Source organism: Schistocerca piceifrons, chromosome 3 (genome assembly GCF_021461385.2).
Source record: "Schistocerca piceifrons isolate TAMUIC-IGC-003096 chromosome 3, iqSchPice1.1, whole genome shotgun sequence".
NCBI classification, from domain to species: Eukaryota; Metazoa; Arthropoda; class Insecta; order Orthoptera; family Acrididae; genus Schistocerca; species Schistocerca piceifrons.
Genome location: NC_060140.1, coordinates 963,997,829 through 964,015,536, shown reverse-complemented (window position 1 = coordinate 964,015,536; position 17,708 = coordinate 963,997,829). Strand labels below are relative to the sequence as shown.

The 17,708-nt window shown below is 44.7% G+C and overlaps 1 protein-coding gene across 1 annotated transcript in view; it reads left to right on the top strand.

Annotated features, from left to right (window-relative positions):
* Positions 1–17,708, top strand: part of LOC124789267 (dipeptidase 1-like) — a 1,467,693-nt gene that overhangs the window by 395,468 nt on the left and 1,054,517 nt on the right. The window contains exon 3 of the mRNA XM_047256565.1: positions 119–181. Within this exon, the coding sequence (XP_047112521.1) occupies positions 119–181 (63 nt within the window). The remainder of the gene's footprint in view (positions 1–118; positions 182–17,708) is intronic.

Sequence of the window (17,708 nt, the reverse complement as noted above, 5' to 3'; positions counted from 1 at the left end):
ATTTTTATGAAGTTTTTTCGCTTGTGATAGGTACAGTTTCATAAGGAGTCTGCTCTTTGATTTTTACAGTGGAAGAAATGGACTGCAAAATATTAACATTTCTATGTTTCTCTTGCAGACAATATACGTGAAGGACATCCCAGAACTGCAGCCACAGACGGAAACCTCGAGAAAATGCACGGTATGTTATTATGTATTCAACTATTAAAGCCATATGAATATAATAAAAAGCTACAGTGCATTTTAAGTAAAGCTTTAACTACGAGAAAGCTTTCTGCAAGATGGGTGACCCGTTTGTTGAACGCCAACCCAAAAATGAGGGGAAACGAATGTTAGGAACTTGTTTTAAAGAGAGCGCCTGGATCACCTATCACATTTGTACCGAAGACGGGACGCAGGTGGACCACCTCGGTCTGGAAACGAAACAGGAATTAAAGAATACTGGATTGAACTCAGTTGCCTCAGATTAAACAATCCTTGGGGACGAGTCTGTTAATTAAAGGAGAAACTGAAATCTGTTTCTTCGTTAATAATTTGGTTTGGCTGCGTAAATATTTACAATGAAATTTCAGAAATGTCTGTAGTATTTATATTGTTTTAAATTTAACGACTGTGTTATGAATGACAAAGCTATCTCCCATGTAATTAACCCTATGCTTAGTGCATCTTTCCTGTTGTAGTTACTCATGATTTGCGAGTATGTTTTGCTCGAAAGCATGTGCATGTTTTCTTAGGAATTTCGACCACTATAAATTACATACAACACACAGCACCTTGTAAGACAGTTTCTTTTTGGGGTTTACAAAGTTAATGATGGTGGTATATTTCTTGAAACTGGTGTCATAACTCAGTCCTGTTTTCTGGTTATCTGGATCTTTGTAGATAAGACACATATTACACTTCAGTCTCCATTCTTACAGGCTTTTACTATAATGGTGATTATATCCTTTTGAAAATAAATGTTTTTGTGTGCAGTGTGTAATATACATCCCAATATGGACCACATTTGTCTTGTGACTCATACCCACTGTATAGTGTTTTACAGCACACTGTATCAGCTACATCTCCTTTTATTGAAGTTGTTGCGCCACAGTGCCAAGTTTAAAAGCAGCCAAAAACTCTCAGACAAACAGAAGCTAAACGATGTCAAAGTTAGCGTAAGCAGGGCTATGCGTGAAGCGTTCAGTGAATTCGAAAGTAAAATTCTATGTACCGACTTGACAGAAAATCCTAGGAAGTTCTGGTCTTATGTTAAATCAGTAAGTGGCTCGAAACAGCATATCCAGACACTCCGGACGATGACACGCCTAAAGCTGAAATACTAAACACCTTTTTCCAAAGCTGTTTCACAGAGGAAGACCGCACTGCAGTTCCTTCTCTAAATCCTCGCACAAACGAAAAAATGGCTGACATCGAAATAAGTGTCCAAGGAATAGAAAAGCAACTGGAATCACTCAACAGAGGAAAGTCCACTGGACCTGACGGGATACCAATTCGATTCTACACAGAGTACGCGAAAGAACTTGCCCCCCTTCTAACAGCCGTGTACCGCAAGTCTCTAGAGGAACGGAAGGTTCCAAATGATTGGAAAAGAGCACAGGTAGTCCCAGTCTTCAAGAAGGGTCGTCGATCAGATGCGCAAAACTATTGACCTATATCTCTGACGTCGATCTGTTGTAGAATTTTAGAACATGTTTTTTGCTCGCGTATCATGTCGTTTTTGGAAACCCAGAATCTACTCTGTAGGAATCAACATGGATTCCGGAAACAGCGATCGTGTGAGACCCAAGTCGCTTTATTTGTTCATGAGACCCAGAAATTATTAGATACAGGCTCCCAGGTAGATGCTATTTTTCTTGACTTCCGGAAGGCGTTCGATACAGTTCCGCACTGTAGCCTGATAAACAAAATAAGAGCCTACGGAATATCAGACCAGCTGTGTGGCTGGATTGAAGAGTTTTTAGCAAACAGAACACAGCATGTTGTTATCAATGGAGAGACGTCTACAGACGTTAAAGTAACCTCTGGCGTGCCACAGGGGAGTGTTATGGGACCATTGCTTAATGCAGGAAGATCTGCAGCGGATGGGCACTTGGTGCAGGGAGTGGCAACTGACCCTTAACACAGACAAATGTAATGTATTGCGAATACATAGAAAGAAGGATCCTTTATTGTATGATTATATGATAGCGGAACAAACACTGGTAGCAGTTACTTCTGTAAAATATCTGGGAGTATGCGTGCGGAACGATTTGAAGTGGAATGATCATATAAAATTAATTGTTGGTAAGGCGGGTACCAGGTTGAGATTCATTGGGAGAGTCCTTAGAAAATGTAGTCCATCAACAAATGAGGTGGCTTACAAAACACTCGTTCGACCTATACTTGAGTATTGCTCATCAGTGTGGGATCCGTACCAGATCGGGTTGACGGAGGAGATAGAGAAGATCCAAAGAAGAGCGGCGCGTTTCGTCACAGGGTTATTTGGTAACCGTGATAGCGTTACGGAGATGTTTAACAAACTCAAGTGGTAGACTCTGCAAGAGAGGCGCTCTGCATCGCGGTGTAGCTTGCTCGCCAGGTTTCGAGAGGGTGCGTTTCTGGATGAGGTATCGAATATACTGCTTCCCCCTACTTATACCTCCCAAGGAGATCACGAATGTAAAATTAGAGAGCTTAGAGCGCGCACGGAGGCTTTCAGACAGTCGTTCTTCCCGCGAACCGTACGCGACTGGAACAGGAAAGGGAGGTAATGACAGTGGCACGTAAAGTGCCCTCCGCCACACACCGTTGGGTGGCTTGCGGAGTATAAATGTAGATGTAGATGTAGATATGGTATGGTAGTGAGGGCTTAGGGTCTAACAAACATATCCAGGTTGCTTTTATGTAACGTTAATCACGCCGACCTCACAGATAATTTAATATTAAAAGGCATGGAGCTACAACGTGAAATGTCAACAGAAATTTGACTCAAACACAATATAAGTCCACAGGATAGGAAATGTAATTATGTTCATGGTGAACGAATATTTTGTGTGAAGACTGCTTTCTTTGGTGGATTTATTTATTGTAGTAAATTGTCAAGTAAACAACCACTCAACAGCAAGAACGGCGATGAACAGTTACAACAGAGTTTCATGAGTCAGGTATAATATGTAATATAAGTCCAACGACATTGTCTTGTCTATGTACGAGGGCGTTCAGTAAGTAAGGCAATACTTTTTTTTTTCCTGAAAGCATGGTGGTTCTATTCAAGATTCCTGTACGCCACATTATTCACCACTCTTTTGGCTACAAAACTCGACCTTTCAACATAATCTCAATGCGACGGCCTTATCCTACATTCCTGGGAGGGACTATACGCTCCGTTGGTATCACTCCACTGTTAAATGTCGGAGTCAACGTCTTTCTGCATCAACACCTACCCCGTCATCTATGTACTGCTTCCCAAGACGTGCATCCTTCCACTGGGCCAAACAGACACAGAGGTTGCAAGGTGCAGGATCAGGGCTGTAGGATGGATGAGGAAAAACACGTCAATGAAGTTTTGTGAGCTCCTCTTGGGTGCGCAGACTTGTGTGAGGCCTTGCATTCTCATGGAGAAGAAGAAGTTCGTTTGTGGCGACGAAGACGCTGAAATCGTTTCTTCAATTTCCTGAGGGTAGCGCAATACACTTCAATGCTGATCTTTGCACCATAAGGGAAGATATCAAACAGAGAGGTGGTTAGGCGATATACCATGAATTTCCGTTTTTATCCGGTTCGAAATGATTAACCCATTTTTAATCGTCTGTGACGATGTTAACCAAAAGATTGCCACGACCATCATCGTAAAGCACGAACGGTTCCGCACAGATGGTCCCCCATAGCTCTTCATGGGCTTCTATTACGTGGCGAGAAACCGGGCGGGCACATTACTTCCGTGTACCCCAACTGGTGGACGAGTGTGTCACTCCTGCCAACAGAACGTCCAGCTGAGCACCGAGGTGTTTTGATTGCGATCCGTGGTTCGCATTGAATGAGAGCGTCCGCGTGTCCCAATATTGCAGGCGGCACGAGTGTGTTCGGATGGCCGGCACCCGGGAGATCGTTCAGGTTCGCGCTACTTTGTTGTGATGATGACAGACGCCACGCCCAACGACTCACCGTGCTTTTGTTCACTACCAGGTCTCCGTAGACGTTCTGCAAGCGCCTGTCAATATCTGCCACGGTCTGGTTTTCCAGCAAAAGAAACTCAATGACAGCTCTGTGCTTGGAACGCACCTTCGTTTTAGATGCAGTTTGAAGCCTACGTATTGCCCCGCCACCTATGGGAACTTAATGAAACTGCAGCAGCTGAGGCGAGAATAGTGCACGATGTCCCACAACAGATTCGGCAGTTTTTCAAGCGAAATTGGCCGAGAAGGAAATATTTGCATTACTCGTGAACGCCCCTCTCATATTTATGCAGCTCTCTGCTGTTCTACACCTACATGTGCAATATACTGTCGAAGCTGGTGTTCAGTGCATAGCCTAATGCTGTACTTTCTATCGTTACTGGCGATTTTCTATCATTTTCCACTTGCGAGTGGAACCAGGGAAAATGACTGTCTAAATGCCCAGATATGTGCCTTTATCTCATAACATTCTCATAATCCCCACGCCAGATTTAAGGTAGAGGCAGCAGAATTTTTGCTCGAATGCCGCTTCTATGAATTTTACCAGTATGGTTTTCCGAGAAAAACGTCTAACATTTTCGAAAGATACTCAAATTCATTCTTGTATGCCATCATGCCCGCTTGGTAGGGACTTGGAATGCTGGACCAACGTCTAGAACTGAGAGAGCTAGTCTCTTGTATGCGGTTTTCCTTACAAATACACTGCACGTTTTCAGAAACTTTCCAACAATTTTCAGTCTTATAATCCTCTTCTCTGTTACTAAATTCCATCCGGCATCTCATTTCATGCCACTTCTCAAAATCAAGCACTTAACATTTTCACGTTGGTACAAGCTCCATTGTGCCACTTAATTTGTCATCGGCGTCTTTCCCTTTTGTTATGGACATTGTTTTGCTCGTACCCGATGTGGAAGTAGTCACATAAGTACCAGAAAAACACGTAAACTTTCTCCCCGTAAAGTAAATTAATTTACTGGACGTATTTCGTAGTTCGGAGCTGTTGATTCGCATATGCTTGCACACGTGCAGTTCCCGCGGGCTCTTGTGCTGTTTTTGACAACTCGTGGGAAATTTGTCAGCTGACTGTCACGTCCTCAGACGCTGCCAAACGCCTGATGAATACTGCATGTCCTTCACTCTCCTCGGGTGCTGAGCTGTCGGACAGTTACTTATGAGCTCCGTGTATCACACGCTGTTCTAACGGACCGCAATTTGTCACACTGCTGTTCGGGCATAGGGCGCCATGTGTTCCGAAATGCCCATCCATCCAGCCGTCAAACTTTGCAGGAACAGCACCCAGCTTGCCTCCCTACGACGTGTATCGTTTGCCAGTCTTGGATAGGGGTTACAGTGCGAGCACAAACTACAGCTTTTAAAGTGAGTTCGACCACTCTGAGAAGAGCAGATAGTTACGTACATAGATGGTATTCGAACGTGTTTACTGGACATACAAGTTTGGAAATGACGAACGCTGTATTGTGTAATGAAAAGTGATTTCTTCGGAACTATTGAGAGACTAGTTTACCATCGCGAATAATCCGCACTGTATTCTGATCAGTCACGAATAGGTAATATAATAATGGAAAAATAAATAAAAGAAAGTTTTTGTTAATAAAAGGTATTTATTCTAAAGTAGTAGTAACAAATATAGCTCTCATTATTAAAAAGGTGATACCATTATATACAATACGGTTAACTGTAAAACATGAAAAGCAGGAATTGTCTTTGTCAGATTACTTTTCTTTGTTAGAAGTTCGGCCGGACGATGTGGCCGAGCGGTTCTAGGCGCTTCAGTCTGGAACCGCGTGACGCTACGGTCGCAGGTTCGAATCCTGCCTCGGGCATGGATGTGTGTGATGTCCTTCGGTTAGTTAGGTTTAAGTAGTTCTAAGTTCTAGAGGACTGATGACCTCAGATGTTAAGACCCATAGTGCTCAGAACAATTTGTTAGAAGTTATTTACTTTTCCAGACTTCTTCGAAAACAGTGTTAGTAGTTACAATGTAATTGGCGTTTACATTTTGGCTGTGTGAGTCTTCAGAAAAAAACATAAATATCACTGTGTCTGCAAACTCGTAAACCGCAACATATAGCTATCCATGCGAAAAGACACGTTCTGGTAAATACAGTCCTGCGTTTTCAAGCGTCTTACATTGTGCTTTGTTAATCGTCATAGTGAAAGCTTCTTTTATTGGGATGGGGTGGTTGGATCGGAATATGTTGTGAGGTTTTATCGGAGACAATGAATTTAGCTGTGATGATATGTTAACATAAGTGAGTTATCACTAATCTCGCACCATTGATTAATCACTGATTAGCGTTAAGATATCTAATTAAGAAAATAATAGCATTTTTCTTGTAAAGAAATTGATGGGGTCCTAAATCGGACTTGTTGAAGAGTTGAAGAATTCTACTGCGTACAAATGAACATTGTTTATTTCTTCAAGTCGTACAGAACCAGAACTGAGGTACACCCTTTTCTCTCCCGGTAAAAAACTGGAAATGACATATTCATTAATTGTTGTTCTAAAGTGCAGTGCTGAATTTGCTGGACCATTATTGTGTCATATCTGTTAAGGCAGTCAAAAGCACCTGCTTAAAAATGAAGTCCACTTGTATCTGTTAGCGAGTTTTGTAAACTGATATAAGGTGACCACATCTTCGGTAAACTTCGACATGACCTCACATGTTGTTAATTGAAAAATAATGTAAACGTTTGTGTAGATAAATGAATAGTTAAGTCTTCTCTGTACTCAGCCCAAATTTTATAGTAAGTTTGATCAGAAAAGGAACTGAAAAGAAAAGGACGTTGTTGGGAAGAGTACTAGGGGCACTAAGGTAGCCCCGCGACACAGATGGGAAATGTCTGAGGACGTTAGCAGCAGCGGACACGAACGTCAATAACGGAGAACGGTAAGAGAGCGCTGTAGAAATACTGACACAATTAAAAATTTTAGACAGAATGCTGAGGGTATAAGATCAGCGTGACCACTGAGTGGGAGAATAATCGAACAATTATTAATTCAGCGAAGTGGCGAATATGGTGATATAATGTGGTGCAATCGATTTGAAAGTTACACGATAACAGTTAATGCTGTAAAACAAACTGGAAATAAGCAGTGATAAAAGGAATGTCCATAGGCCTATTATTTCATGTAATCATTCACCTACGAAGCCATCAAATGTTGACTCACTCGAACGAAAGACACCCTCGTCCTGATGGTAACACGGAGCTGATTACAAGCGTGTTAGCAAAGGGAACTGTTTCTCGATAAAGGCTCAGGAATTTCAGCGATCAACAATACGTTCTACTTTTCATTCTCTCTCCAACATTTTATGGCAGTCAGATTACGAGTACATTATACGAACGGATGCTAAGGTCTGCCGGCTGGAGTGGCCGTGCGGTTCTAGGCGCTACATTCTGGAACCGAGCGACCGCTACGGTCCCAGGTTCGAATCCTGCCTCGGGCATGGATGTGTGTTATGTCCTTAGGTTAATTAGTTCTGAGTTCTAGGCGACTGATGACCTCAGAAGTTAAGTCGCATAGTGCTCAGAGCCATTTTTGCTAACGTCTATTGCACAAATAAACGTTTAAAAATTAACACTTAACAGTAAAAACAACAATAGCAGATACGTTGTATTTGGCTTACAATGCTACTATATTTGGCACCCCACGCCCGGATTTAAACAGATAGAAACTTTAAAACCAGTCCTAATAAATGGGCACATCAAGTGTGTTACCACCTCTTAACTGACTGTGACTGGAGACCAGCCCAGCACTTGTCTATATGGGCGTGGGAAACCACCTTTAAAACCACACTTAGCTTGACTAGCATACCAGATGAATAGTCGCTTACCAGCCATAGAGATTCAATTTGGGCCTGGCTTAATATCGTGCCTCGCAAGCTAGCGTGCTATGTGTTTAAGATACACGAGCAGGTAAACAGAAATTCTTTAACATTAAGGTGTACCAAACATTAGGAACAAATATACACACATGTGATATTATGGCTAATATATTTACGAGTGTTGCCCAGAAAGTACTGCACCGCATTTCTTTTTCTCAGCCAAAAACAATGCTACGATTGGCTAACCTGATGTTCGTATTGTTTTAAGTGTCCTGAGTGAGCGCGTCAAGTTTCCGTCATTTCCTACAGATAGCGTAGCTGCAGCACAGTTTCAAAATGGCGTCTGTAGGTGATGCGTTACAAGCAACGTGCCGTCATTGAATTTCTCACTGCAGAGAAAGAAACTGTGGTGAATATTCACAAACGCTTGAGCAAAGTCTATGGAGCATCTGCTGTCGACAGAAGTACATACAGTCGCTGGGCATGGAGGATGAGGTCATCAGTAGGCGGTTCGGTGGAGCTCCACGATTTGGAGCGGTCGGGGAGACCATCCACGGCTGTCACACCTGACAGGTTGCAGCCAGCTGATGTTGTGATTCGTGATGACTGAGCATTACGAGTAGGGAGTTGGAAGACATTTTGAGGACGATGAGGATGTGATGCACACACTGAAGCTCTGGCTCCTCCACCAGGACTAGGATTCGTACCGACAGGGCACACACGGCCTTGTTTCGCACTGGAACAAGGCCTTAGAATGAGATGGAGATTACGTGGGAAAATAGGGTGTGTAGATAAAACACCATTCTTTCATGTGTGTAATTTTCATTGTGTTCAATAAAGAATTGTTCAAGAAAAAAAGTGGTGCATTACTTTCTGGTCAATCCTCGCATATGGTCTAGTTTATTTACGAAAGTAATAAAGTCTAATTGTGATGGATTGAAGAAACATATAACGTCCATTTGGGGGAAACCATTGAAATCATAGCTACCTACAGTGTGTAGTCATGTGTTGGCGACATAGGTCACTGTAACGGGTGATATGAGTTACATTGCTTCAAATCATTCGCCAGTCCAGTACTGGATAACAACTGGTGAGCATCAACGCCATCCAGTAGCGCCAACTCACAACGGGGGACCATAAGCCACCATCCCATACGTCACGACCAGCCTCAGATATTATCATGGGTGGAGGCAGTACGTCTTTCGGCGGGAAAAGGCACGTTGGCACACGCTGGCAGCAGGATACGGTCGCGCTGCAAACCACTTGAGGCCTCACAACTCGCTAGCCAACAGGTCACTCTTCCGACAGATGATGCACTTGCTGTGGAGTGAGGAATGTGTAGGTGATGTCCCGTACACATCTGCCATCTCTCTGTTGAACAAAACCCTGCGCGCGACCTGCATATTCAGCAAGATGATGCGGCAACGTGTCATTCCCACTAGAGGTGTTAGTTCGGCTCTCAGTTGTCGTGGACTCGAGCCTACTCAGCTAACAGCAGATACCATCCAGCGAGATGCGCGCTTCCTGTTACCAGCACTGAACTTTCTGAGTGAGCTGTGGTTGGCTCTTGTGCACTCAAGGATTACAGTGGCTCCTCAACTGTATTCGCATCCCTTGGGTTCTATCACACATAACGTTACACCGTCAGCTGGAAGAAAACTGCATGCTGTGCGCTACTTTATAAATGTCCTCTAACAGCAGTTTATAGCAGGTCGCTGGATCAACGAAGGGTACCCCGAGACTGGAAAAAGACACTGGTCTTCATCGAGCTACTGCATGTAATTATAGGGCTATACCGCCGACGTCAAACATTTGTAGGATTATGGAACAAGTCATATGCTCATGCATTATAACGTTTCTGGAGAAAGAAAAATCTCCTCTATAAAAACCAACAAGAATTCTGTAAACAGAATTCTTAGTAAACATAGCTCACTCTATTCGACCACGAAATGGAGTGCACCGTGCACAAAGACACTCAGTTTGATTTCGTTTTCCTTGACTTACGGAAGGAATACGACACATTTCCTTACTGTCGTTCAATGAAAAAATTACGAGCAAAATAAGTACCGGACCAGATACAGATTTGTGGCTAGATTTCAACGACATAGAAACACAGAACTCAGTATGTTGCTCTACACGGGATGAAATCAATCACTTTGGAGGTGATTTTTGGAGTATGCGAAGGGAGTGTTACGCGCGCGCGCGCACACACACACACACACACACACACACACACACACACACACACACACACACACACACATATATATATATATATATATATATATATATATATATATATATATCCCTTTACCCACTGTGCACTGACTCTCTACTCCCATCTGCGTCTTAACCCTTTTGCTGTACACAATTTTCGTCAGTAATATTGGCCAAACAACGTAGTACTGTGTGGCGGTACTCACTTTTTGTACCGTTTTAGCCTTATATTCTTCTGCTTTTAATCTTTGAGCATAATACAAGGTTAATTTGGTAACGGAGGGAAGTGTGTGTGAGACTTCGGAGGGAAATGGGGGGGGGGGGGGGGAGGACTATAATACACTCAGAAAAAGAAGAAACCCGACGCACCGCGAAGAAATTATCCGAATGGGGTTGAAATCGGTAAATATGAGGTACATGCGCAGATAAACAAGCAATATCAGTTTCATAAAAATTGGATGACTTATTCAAGAGAAAGAGCGTCACAAACTGAGCAAGTCAGTAACGCGTTGGACCAAGTCTGGCCCTTATGCAAGCAGGCATCCGATTTGGCATCGATTAGTATTGTTGGGTGTCCTCCTGAGGGATATCATGCTGAATTCCGTACAAGGGGTGCGTTGGATCGTGAATATCCTGAGATAGATAGAGGGCTCTGCCCATAATGCTACAAACGTTCTCAGGTGGAGAGAGATCCGGTGACCTTGCTTGCGAAGGTAGGGTTCGGCAAGTTAGAAGGGAAGCAGTAGTAGCTCTCACCGTGCGCAGGCGGGCATTGTCTTGCTGAAATGTAAGCGCAGGATTGCTTCTCACGAAGGTCAACAAAACCGGGCGCAGAATATTGTTGACATAACGTTGTGCTATCAGGATGCCTAGGATAAAACCAAAGGTGAAAAGAAATGACAGCCCGGATCGTTCTCCTGGTTGTCGGACCGTACGGCAGGCGACAGTCAGGGCGGTATCCCATTGCTGTCCAGAGATTATCCAGGCACGTCTTCGTTCGTCATCGGGGCTCAGTTCGATGCTGTGCTCAACGCTGAAGACAGTTTAGCACCATTCAGATTCCATCATGGGCGTGCTCGGCTTACATTTCAGCAAGATAATGCCCGCCCCAATACGTCGAGGCATTCTATAGCTTGTCTTCATGCTTACCAAACACTAGCTTGGCCAGCAAGGTCCCCGAATGTCTCCCCAACTGAGAATTAAGCATTATGGGCAGCGGTGTTTTGATGATCCAAGGCGCCATTTCGACAGAGTTTTGCCCGATATCTGTCAGGAGGACATGCAACAATTCTATCAATCCATGTCAAGCCGAATAACTGCTTGGATTAGAACCAGAGGTGGACCAACGCGTTATTCAGTTGCTCAATTTGTGGAAGTCTTTTTCTTGAATAAATCACGCAATTTTTCCGACTTTGTACTCATATGTTTGTCTCTACACATGCATGACATCTACAGATTTCCATGCCATTGGGATAATTTCTTGGTAGTGTGCGCGTGTGTGTGTGTATGTCGTTTTTTCTTGTTGTCTGAGAATGTAATTGTAACGAAAGTTGGCTACTGTATCATGTGAAACGTCCCCTATGAAAAATTAATGAATTACTGTGCTGGTAAACCCCTTAAGTTATTTGATGTTCAAACAGATGAGCAAAATTGAACGTACTCAGACATTTCTCTCTTTACTTATTCTGAATATCACTAAACTGACACACAATATTTTTAGCGCGACGCAATCTGACTTTCAATAATCCGTACAAAAGAACGGCCCTGACTAACAATAACCTATACCTTTCATGAATCACTTACCTCACAAAAATCTTCGTTACTCGAACTACTGCAATACAGCGAGCGCCAATGATGCCAACTAAATAAAAGATTGTAACTACTGAAGGCACTAACTACTGATAGGCATAGTTAGCAGATGAAAGATTTTGATGGAGAACAAACAATGTATTTACCTTAATAGTGTTCAAAAGTCATATATATATATATCAGTTCATGACATCCAGTCTTACAAATTTACTGTCTCTGATGGACACACGTCCAGATCATCCGCTCTCAAAACTCCGCCATCTCTCTCCCCACATCCACCACTGCTGGCGACTCACCTCCAACTGCGCAACGCTACGCGCTGTTCACATCCAACTGCCCAACACTACAATAGCAAATATTCCAACAATGCCAACCAGCCACAGACCACACACAGCACAGCCAGTGATTTTCATACAGAGCTCTACGTGGCGTTACCAACATAAAAACCTAAACAGACCACGTACACATAATTAAATAGATGTAGACTGCAGAGGTTAATGCAGAGATGAAGAGGTTGGCACAAGATACACAGAGGTGAAGATCTGCATCAGACCGATCTTTGGCGTGAAAAACACGACGACACGAACATAACTCTAACCTATCAATGTCGATCTAGCCTGTACTTCTCCTACATCTAGTTTTGTGTTGTCATGTCACTTCCACTCGCTCTAGATGGTTCTTCGTAGTTACGTTACAGTTATACTATTTAGAGTTATTTACAGCGTGTAGAGGAATTACTATACATTCCAAAGCCTTCCGCGTCGTACACCCCTGTGTACGCAATACGCTGCCGAAGAAGGCGCAGCAGCAACTCCCGTTATTTAAAATGAAGACATGCTACGGTCGCCACACCTCGCGAGAAGTGTCGGCCTGCGCAGGCAGACTTTGGCGGCGGCCCAGCTGACGCGGCGGCGGTGGTCGTAAGGTAGTGGAGGCGGGAGGGCGAGGCGAGGGCAGGCCGCCCCCGCCGCTCACTGCCGGCCCCCGGGGGCGGCGCCGCCCCCGCCATAAACTGCGGACCGCCGCCCCGCGCAGCGCAGCGCGGGCCCGTGGGAAATCCGCGGACACACTTCCTGGCTGCTGCCAGCGCCGCGCTGGGCACCCCTGGATTTACGCGCCGCCAGCTTATTGCCTCTTATGTTCTGGCGGCGCCGCCAGTTTCCGACGTCACGGCTCACTTAAGCAGCGTGCAGTATGCGCAGGTGTCAGGGAGGCCAAAGTTTCTCTCCTAACTAACAACGCACGCAGTCGGGTCAAATTGCACTGGCGGAAAAAAGAATTGCAACACGAATGAACCTTGTATTTACTTTCAAAATCTTTTCTTAAAGCATTTACTTTATTTACTAGCGATTCATCAAGAACATTAACACATTTAATCACACTTGGTCAGCGTGGAATTAGTTACCAGGGAGTAACTGATGAAAATGAAATTACCTTTAACAAATGGGAATATTATTCATAAAAGTCTTTTCAGAAACAGATTTAAAATGTATAAGCAGAAAAGCAACCTCGAAATATCAAGTTACAATTTTATTTTAGAGGCAGAATGAACAATATTGAGAGTATGAGCCTTTCGGGTTGAGAAGCTTGTCGCTCCCTTTCAACACGTCCGTAGTCACGACCGCTCACAACCACCTCTGAAAGACTACACTGGTGCAAATCTGCAACACACCAGATTACTTCAAAATAAAAATTTTGACAACTCACACAAACACATTAACTATGCACCCCGTAAGAGGGATGGAAATGGTACAAACACTCACACTAAGAAATTATTTGCCACCGAAGGTGCAGCTTGATTTTAAAAGGACTCTTACGGTGGAAGGGTGGCAACTTTATAAGAATGACTATTTAAATAAAACCCATGAAATTCAGACTTACATAAAATGTACAACATGCTCTACATTACACATATACCGCCTCACAAGATGACAGGCAAGATAAAAACATATTTCAGGAATTCGGTCTTCACACCTTAATTCTATAAATTCGTTAACACCGAATCCGGCAAACATGACAGAGGCAGCTGTTAACGTACGTCAGATTGACAGGGGGACTACTGATCAACCCGAACCGCAGATTGCTCTAACCCTCCCCAACTCCACAAGGGAAAAACGGACCACCCAATTTACAAATAACCACCCTCCCGCGGGTGGGCAAACGGAGAAGAATGGTGGGACGACCCCAAAACAAAGCGGCTGGTGACCTCACCAAGAAAACAAGTCGAATTTAACAAGTAAATGAAGCAACGTATCACGAATCACTTAACTTCTAATAAACTGCGATATCTGGTGAAGACCTGGCGCAGCATCCCCGCTGCCAGCCGCTTCAAAGGACGCAAGAAGGCGCGCCTATCTCCCGTCTCACGGCGTCGCAGCTCGCCCCGGCCAGCCCGATGTCGTCGGTTGACTCCTGTTGCTCTCGTGTCGACCGCGAAGCCACTACCCCCTTCCTATACGCCGCGGCCCACTGGACTCACGTGGCGACCTCACATGTGCCGACGCTCAAGGCGGACAAGTCATCTCGTGTCTCAGTGCGCGACCGACCAACCGCCCGATCCAACCGCCAAAGACTGTTGCCCGAGCAACTCGAGCAGACTGGCGGCCTAACGCGCAGACTCAGATGCAGGAACTCAGCCTCGACCGGGCGACAACTAGCTGAGTTCTGTTACTGGCGAAGTGGCAAGACTCTCATTTTCTGGCTTCGAGTGTAATCCAAACGACAGTCATACTGGCACTCGGACGACAGTCGGACACTGACTGCCGCGCAAATGCGAACGAGAGACAGACCAGCAACTGGTGACGCGAGACTGACCTAGCCTCACTTCGACTAACCAACTGCCGAGCTCATAGCGGCCCTTAAATGCACGTGAACAGGCAACATTTCCGCTTTCCCACCAGAGGGAGACACCAAAGCTGCGGTTGCCACAGCGGCGCCACCGCCAGAAACGGAGGGCGGCTGCTTCACACTACACGCTGCGACGCGCTCTTCAAAACAGCAATTTTTTTAGCACAGCTCAACGAAAAAATAATGTACAGGAATGAAAATTCAAGAATACACTTGTCTAGGTAATGCAATTAAGTAAGATCACAAGTTAATGTAAGAGCGAGATAAGCTAATGCTGCTACATTAATAATCGCCGAAATCGCCAGAATGTTGAACGAAAGTATGCAAATGGTTCAAATGGCTCTGAGCACTATGGGACTTAAAATCTGAGGTCATCAGTCGCCTAGAACTTAGAACTACTTAAACCTAACTAACCTAAGGGCATCACACACATTCATGGCCGAGGCAGGATTCGAACCTGCGACCGCAGCGGTGGCGCGGTTCCTGACTGTAGCGCCTAGAACCCCTCGGCCACTCCGGCCGCCGAAAGTATGCAAATGTTGATGCATTGTGTTGTGCAGGTGCCGGATGTCGCTTTGTGGGACAGAGCTCCACGCTTGTTGCACTTAACCGGTCAATACAGGGTCGGTTAACGCTTTTTGTGAATGACGGAAGACTTCTCGTCCGATGATGTCCCACGTATGCTGGACTGGAGACAGATCTGTGAACGAGCAGGACAAGACAGGACGTCGATACTCTGTAGAGCATGTTGGGTTACAAGAGCGATATGTCGGCGAGTCTTACCCCTTAGGAAAACACCACATGGAATGCTTCATGAAAGGCAACACAACAGCTCGAATCCCCGGACTGCCGTACAGTTTTGCAGTCAGCGTGCGTGGAATAACCACACTCACCTGACCTTCACTCCAGGTGCAGGTCCAGTGCATCTAGCACCTAGACAGGTCGGTTGCAGACCCTCAACTTGCCTCCTCCTGACCAACACACGGCCATCACTGGCACCGAGGCAGAGGCAGACCCAGCTTTCATCAGAAAACCCTGACCTCCAATGAGCTGTCGCTTGACGCCACCGAAGTCGTGAATGGCGGTGACTTGAGCAGCGGAATGCATGCTACAAGGTGTCCGGCTTGGACTTGTCCTTCAAGTAACTTATTTTATATACTCGTTCGGCATCACAGAGGCATAATTTACAATATTCTTATCACTATATACTAAAAAAGAAAACTATAATTCTACACTATATTAGATATGTTTTTGAGCCACTCTATGGCTGAGTCACTGAGTCTATGTATGTCCATGAGTTCACCACCATAGCCATACACTTTGCACACGAGTAGATGGTCCATTGTCTGTATTTCACTGCACTCACATACAGCGCTGTCTGCCAGGCCCCACTTGTTCATCAGGTGTTTACATCTCCCAACACTCGTTCTGACCCGGTTTAGAGCTGTCCACACTCTTCTTGGTAGGTTGAAGCCATCAATATTCTTGTTCAGATCGTGTACTAAATTTTTGTTCTTAAATTCACTTGCCGACCATACTTCGTTCCAGGCCGTTCTCGGCTCAAAGGCTTGTAGTTCTTCACCGATTTTCCAAAAGGGTGATCTGGATTTAGGCCTGTTTTTCGGTGTCAGATCTTGGTGGATAGGGAGGTCCGGGTTGTCTATAATTTTCCTGTAGGTTTTTAGGGCTAGCTGTGATCGCCTGATTTCTGGAGGCTCTATGTTCGCTAGTACAGGAAGCCATGCACAGGGGGTGGCCCTTTCTCGAGATTATTCGCATTGTCTCCCTCAGCTGGACATCCACTTTAGATACGTGTGCACCTCTCCTCCAGACTGGTGAACGGTATTCAGCTACACTGTAGACAAGGGCTAGTGCTGAAGTTCTCAAAGTGCTCGCTCCACATCCCCATGTTGTTCCAGCCAGTTTCGAAGGGATAGCATTGCGGGATTTTAGTTTTTGCTTTGTGTCTTCGAGGTGTGAGCTGTACGTTAGGGTCCGGTCTAGTTTCACTCCCAAATATTTAGGCTTATCCTCATGTCTTATGCTTTGGCCATTCGAAAAGATCTGTAATTTTCTGTGTGTCTCTTTGTTGTTGAGGTGCATTATAGTGCTGGTTGTTTTGTTGGGGTTGGGAAGTAGGTGCCACTTGGAGTAATAGGTGTTCAGGACTTGAAGGTCTGCATTCAGTGTTTCGTCGAGATCGTTGTAGTTTTTACTCTGATATGCGATGGCCAGGTCATCTGCATATGCAAATTTGCGTGATTTAGTTTCTGGCAAGTCAGCTATATATAGATTGAAGAGAGTGGGTGCTAGTCCCGAACCCTGTGGCAGACCATTATTCAGAACCATGCTCTTACTGTTCGTGCCATGGAGTGAGACCTTGCTTTTCCTGTTCGTTAGTATGTTCTTGAGTAGTTTGTAAGTCTGATTGCAATTTATGATTCTAGTTAGCTTAAGCAGTAACCCTTCAATCCATACTGTGTCGTAAGCTGATGTGAGGTCTATGAGGACCAGGCCAGTTTTCATCTTGTTCTGGAAGCCTTTCTCAGTATAGGTTGTGAGGGACAGCACTTGATCGCAGCAGTTTCTACCTGCTCGGAAACCCGCTTGGTAAGTTGGGAGGTTGGCTTCGATGTATGGAGTTAATCTAGTCAGCAATATTGTATCGAATAGTTTATAGGAGGTACATAGCAGGGATATTGGTCTGTAATTCCTAGGATTATCTCCAGTCTTTCCGGGTTTCAGCACTGCGATGACTTTTGCTTCTTTCCATTCCTTAGGCACAACCCCCGTGCCTATGCATTCCGTACAAAGTTTGGCCAGTCACCTT